This window comes from Halichoerus grypus, chromosome 5 (genome assembly GCF_964656455.1).
Source record: "Halichoerus grypus chromosome 5, mHalGry1.hap1.1, whole genome shotgun sequence".
In the NCBI taxonomy this organism is placed as follows: Eukaryota; Metazoa; Chordata; class Mammalia; order Carnivora; family Phocidae; genus Halichoerus; species Halichoerus grypus.
Window position 1 is genome coordinate 119,552,373 of NC_135716.1, and position 6,000 is coordinate 119,558,372.

General features: G+C 39.5%; 1 protein-coding gene across 1 annotated transcript; it reads left to right on the forward strand.

Annotated features, from left to right (window-relative positions):
* Positions 1–3,384: 3,384 nt before the first annotated feature.
* LOC118534192 (succinate--CoA ligase [GDP-forming] subunit beta, mitochondrial) lies at positions 3,385–5,670 on the forward strand. The gene has a single exon (XM_036089887.2). The coding sequence runs from the start codon at positions 3,405–3,407 to the stop codon at positions 4,701–4,703; it is 1,299 nt and encodes a 432-aa protein (XP_035945780.1). The 5' UTR covers positions 3,385–3,404; the 3' UTR covers positions 4,704–5,670.
* The last annotated feature ends 330 nt before the right edge of the window (positions 5,671–6,000 follow it).

The window sequence follows — 6,000 nt, forward strand, 5'->3', positions numbered from 1 at the left end:
TTACTCTGGTTTTCTAAATAGACGTATTTTTTTAAAAATGTAGCTTCTTTTTCCCAAAATCTGAACACTTTTAAGAGAATTAATTATACATTAAAGAAACTAAAAAGGAAAGAAGTTCCTTCAAATATTACATATATCAAAATAGCTGACAGGCTTCTAAAGGCTTTTATTTTAAACAGTACAATTGGTTTTATTAATCGAATTGCTTTATAAAAGTTTATGGGAAAATGTTTTGTAGGCTTCCAGGTAAGGGTTGAGGGTATGGGCTGAAATTAAATTTATAATGACAAACAGTACTGAAGTAGAGAAATGCTGGCATCTATACTGAAAACTAGAGAAGGTTGCCTTCCTCATAGAGGACCCTTTAGGGAACATCTAAGTGTACGCAGGTGGGGACAACTAAATGCTGGAGCATCCTACTATAAACCAACTGCTTCACCACTAGTTAATCCTGTCTGTATTCCCTGCATACTCATCTTCTGTATTTACTTCACCAGAGATAATTTCCTATACTTTTATTTTCTTAAGATTTTATTTATTTATTTGTGAGAGAAAGCGAGCACAAGCAGGGGGAGCGGCAGGCAGAGAGAGAGGGAGAAGCAGGCTCCCTGCTGAGCAAGGAGCCCGATGTGGGACTTGATCCCAGGACACTGAGATCATGACCTGAGCCAAAGGCAGACTCTTAACTGACTAAGCCACCCAAGTGTCCCAATTTCCTATACTTTTAGAATAAATTTAGCAGTTCTAATTTTTCAGTGGACCACTTATATCCATTGTTAGTTCATGTGGTTGGGATGGTGCTGACGTATCTGTATTAAAAAGGGTTGGATTTAGCTGCTAATGATGAAAACCCAAGATAACAGTTAAAACAAGGTTGAAATTTATTTTTTCATGCAAAGTAAGACTGAAAAAAAAAAAATCAGGGCTGTAATGTTACAGCTCTAAGCTCCATCATTTCTGTCAATCTACCATCCTGTCCCATTAAGTTCACTTTTCTGAAGGGGCATGTACCACTTCTTACTTGCTGTTGATCAGAACACAGCCACAAGCATACATCTAGCTGTAACAGAGGCTGGAAAATTAAGCCATGAGGCTAACTAAAATCCAAGGGTTGTTTTTATAAGGTAAGAAATGGACAATGGATTTTTGGTGAAACTAGCAATCTGCCACACCACTCTTGGTTCTAGAGTGGGCAACCAGAGTACTGTATCCCTTTGGCTGCTCTGATTGGTTCAGAGATAGGTTCATGTCCAAAGCCTATATACTACAAAGTATGCCAGCGATTTTAAGAGGAATGGTAGATAACTAAGCCAAACAGATATGACTAAATTCTGGGAAACTCTCTTCTAGACTTAGTGGTGGGTCAATATAAGCCTGGAGCTGCTGGACACCACCATAAGAGAAAAGCCAAAAAGAAAACTGATCCAACAGACGAAGAGATGAGGCCTGACAACATCTAAGCCTGGAAGAGAGCCATGCCTGAAGTTTGACTAACTGAGATATTTCAATTAAGTGAGTCAATAACATTTTGTTGGGTTTTTAATACATAGAATGAAAACTTTATTGACGAAAAGAGAAGGCTGGAGATAAGGGAAATACAAAGGGACTATGCCACTTGTATTCTATTTTACCAGCATGAATCATCTCCATTTAAAAACTGAATCTGAAAAAACAAACAAACAAAAAACTACATCTGGTTCAAGATGGTGCACTTCTATTCACAAAAATAAAAGAATGAAAGATCAAACAAGCTCACATCCAGACACATTCTTGTAAAGTCTTAGAATATTAAGAAAAACTAAAGCATTCTAAAATTTTTCAGAAAGAAAAAAGAGATGCCTACAATGCCCACAGCATTGAAGGAATATGTTTTATCCTTAAACTCTAGAGTCACAATAAATTACAACCAAGTATGATAAAATTAAGATATTTATAGGTATTTAAGAGCCTAGAAATCTATGATTTTCTTTTTTTTTTTTTAAGATTTTATTTATTTATTTGACAGAGACACAGCGAGAGAGGGAACACAAGCAGGGGGAGTGGGAGAGGGAGAAGCAGGCTTCCCGCTGAGCGGGGAGCCCGATGTGGGGCTCGATCCCAGGACCCTGGGATCATGACCTGAGCCGAAGGCAGACGCTTAACGACTGAGCCACCCAGGCGCCCCACTATGATTTTCAATACATAATTGTATTCAGTAGTTAGCAACTGAGATCAGAAATAACAGTTGCTCAAATGGAATATGTTTTTCTGTCCGTCAAATGTATTTGTAGCCAGGATCCATATTTGTAAGTACAATATATTGTAACATGGCTAGTATAGCAGTTCTATGACATCAACGAGGACATAGATTCCCCTCTTTTTGTTGTGCTATTCTTGGTGCATGGCTTCAATTCTCAGGATTACCTCATGTTTTAGATAACTGCTGGAGTTCCTCCCATCACTTCTGCATTCTGGTTAGAAGTAGGTGCATGTGTATCTACAGAGTTCTTGCCAGCTATTTCATCCATCTAAGGGGTGTTCCCTGAAGTTGCACACAGTGCTGCCTTAAATTATTAGAATTACCTAGCTGCAGGGTAGAATCTTTCATTTGTGCATTTTGCAGGCTAAAAAATAAATTGGGACTCTGCTCCTAAGTGAGAAAAGGAGGATGGATGTTGAGGTCACTAGGTCCCACACCATCTAATGAGCAGCCACACCTCCCAAATCTCATTCTGCAAAGTTAGCTGAGTTTGTACTCCCGATAAATGAGCGAGTAGATTAAGAAAGAAAAAAGACATAAGAACAAGGAAACAAAGAGCAATAAAGAAAAAACCTCAGAACTACAGTGGTCTATCAGGTCTATAAGTCGCTGTTTTAGAATGCAGTAGAAGGATGGTGGGCTCTATGAGAGTGGTCTCTGAAGGCAAAAGTCTTAAAAGGAATTGTGTGATTAAGGGGATGGAACAAACTTGAGAACAAGATACAGCATATTATTCAAGATAAAAGGAAAAACAATGTAAAATTCCAGGAAAAAAATAAGTTGTATATAAACAATTGATTTCAAGTAATTGTTGGAATATAAGAGAATTCATCTTTGTCTTGATGCTCCTAATATTCTCTTCTAAGTGGCTCAGGAGTTATGGTATTGTTTACATAGGAAAAAGAATGTAATCCTAGTGCTTATTCATAATAATATGATAATGTCTGAATGGTTTTCAGCTTTAGTCAGCCCATGGATAAATTGTGTAAGACTTAGTTGTAAATGCAGAACTTAGAATGTAAATACTAACAAAATTCCAGTACAAATGTAAAATAATAGCACACAGCCTGGGATGTGGAAGAGCAGAGGAATTATGAAAGGGAATAGAGGAGCACTAATATTTAAAATACTAAATAAATTCCCCGCGCCGGGTTTCCTGTTTAAGATGGCGTCCCCTGCAGCAGCGCAGGCCCGGAAACTTCTGCGAGACCTGGTGCTCCGGCCCCCGCTGCTGGCGGCCAGGTCCCAGGCAGTTCAGTTAACCCCCCGAAGATGGCTGAACCTGCAGGAATACCAGAGCAAGAAACTGATGTCTGACCACGGAGTCAGAGTTCAAAGATTCTTTGTAGCAGACACGGCAAAGGAAGCTCTGGAGGCTGCTAAGAAACTAAATGCAAAAGAATTTGTTTTAAAAGCCCAGATCTTAGCTGGAGGAAGAGGAAAAGGTGTCTTCAGTAGCGGTTTGAAGGGAGGTGTACATTTAACAAAAGACCCTCAAGTCGTGGGACAGCTGGCTAAACAGATGATTGGGTATAATCTAGCCACAAAACAAACTCCAAAAGAAGGTGTGAAAGTTAACAAGGTGATGGTTGCTGAAGCCTTGGACATTTCCAGAGAAACCTACCTGGCCATTCTGATGGACCGGTCCTGCAATGGCCCCGTACTGGTGGGCAGCCCTCAGGGGGGCGTTGACATTGAAGAGGTGGCAGCTTCGAATCCAGAACTTATTTTTAAGGAGCAAATCGACATTATGGAAGGGATAAAGGACAGCCAAGCTCAGCGGATGGCAGAAAATCTCGGCTTCCTTGGGCCTTTGAAAAACCAGGCTGCAGATCAAATTAAGAAGCTGTACAATCTCTTCCTGAAAATTGATGCTACTCAGGTGGAAGTGAATCCCTTTGGTGAAACCCCAGAAGGACAAGTTGTCTGTTTTGATGCAAAGATAAACTTTGATGACAATGCAGAATTCCGACAAAAGGACATATTTGCTATGGACGACAAATCAGAGAATGAGCCCATTGAAAACGAAGCTGCCAAATATGATCTAAAATATATAGGACTGGATGGGAACATTGCCTGCTTTGTGAATGGTGCTGGACTTGCCATGGCTACTTGTGACATCATCTTCCTGAATGGTGGGAAGCCAGCCAACTTTTTGGATCTTGGTGGTGGTGTAAAGGAAGCTCAAGTATATCAAGCTTTCAAACTGCTCACAGCCGATCCTAAGGTGGAAGCCATCCTTGTCAATATTTTTGGTGGAATTGTCAACTGTGCCATCATTGCCAATGGGATCACCAAAGCCTGTCGAGAGCTGGAACTCAAGGTGCCCCTGGTGGTCCGGCTGGAAGGAACCAATGTCCACGAGGCCCAGAACATTCTCAGTAACAGCGGACTCCCCATTACTTCGGCCGTCGACCTGGAGGACGCAGCCAAGAAGTCGGTGGCCAGCGTGGCTAAGAAGTGATAGCTTTGTCCTGATCCCTTGGAGGAAGAAGTCCATTTTGCCATAAAAAGTAACGTTTCTCTCATCACTGTGAAGGAAATGATTATCCCATTGGGAAAAAAGAGAGAAGGGATGAGCCAGGGGATGAATCACTGTACCTAAGATCTTAAATCTGCATTTTCTTGAATAAGACAGCTAGACAGCCTAAATAATCTGATTTCACTTAGAATCTTTATTAATGTCCTGTTCTCACACTTTTCCATCATGGTAAGCCTGCTCAGTAGGCATTGTTTTGCCAACTTTGGAGGAGCAGTCTATTTGGCCAAACAGTGTGTATATATACACAGAATTTGAGATCAGAGCCTGGTTCATTTACAATAATTTTACAACTTCTAATTAAAAAAAAAAAATACATGCTGTAAAAAACTCAAACAAGGTTCCATTTGACAGATTGTCAAAAAGGTCCAGCTAAGACATTCAGAACTGTTGCACATTGCAACAGCTTCTACAAGTTTCTGATTCCAACAGGCTTAGGAAATCCCTGGATGTTCCAAAACATGGATCCACATTAATATCCCACACTTGTATTCTACCGTTTGCCTTAATATTGAATATACTGTTTACCTCACACTAAAAATAAAGCCGGAAGCCTTATTTGTGATTTTGGCATAGAAGGTTCTGTTTCAATGTCAAAACCGAAGAATGCTGATTCTTATGGAAATCTCCATAATTAAGTCATTTCAAGACGAGACAGTGCTGAAGATCAAATTATGTTGTGTCGGTAGTTTTTCTCCCCATCCTTTTCCCTCCAGAATCTACCTGCTGGGGAGAACGTAATTGAGAGAATGTGGCTTTTTCTCATAATGTCCATTTTTGTGGTGGGAAGGAATTTGAATTAGGTCTTTGTTTAAATTTTGGTAAATTTTTATCTGTACACAAATTTAAATAAAATTATGTTTTGTAAGCTCTAAAAAAAAAAAAATAAAAAAAAAAAATAAAATACTAAATAAAATCTAATAGCCAACAGAAGAATCACACACACACACACACACACACACACACACACACACACACACACACAAATGCTACTGATAGCACTGAGAAGCAAAGGAGGGGAGGTTAAATGTTTACTAAGGAAAACTATTTTTAATTTTAGGAAATCAATACTCATTTGGAATATTTAAATTGAAACAGAGATAGAAGTATATTATTTAGTGTTTTGAAGGTAACAGAAAGTAAAACAGCTTGCTCCTGGGGAGTGAGACTAAGAGTTTGAATAGGTATGGGATGGGGAGGTATAGAAATTATGATAGGCTGA

Coding starts and splice junctions, on each gene's coding strand:
- LOC118534192 (XM_036089887.2), top strand. CDS start 3,405: ATGGCGTCCCCTGCAGCAGCGCAGGCCCGGAAACTTCTGCGAGACCTG.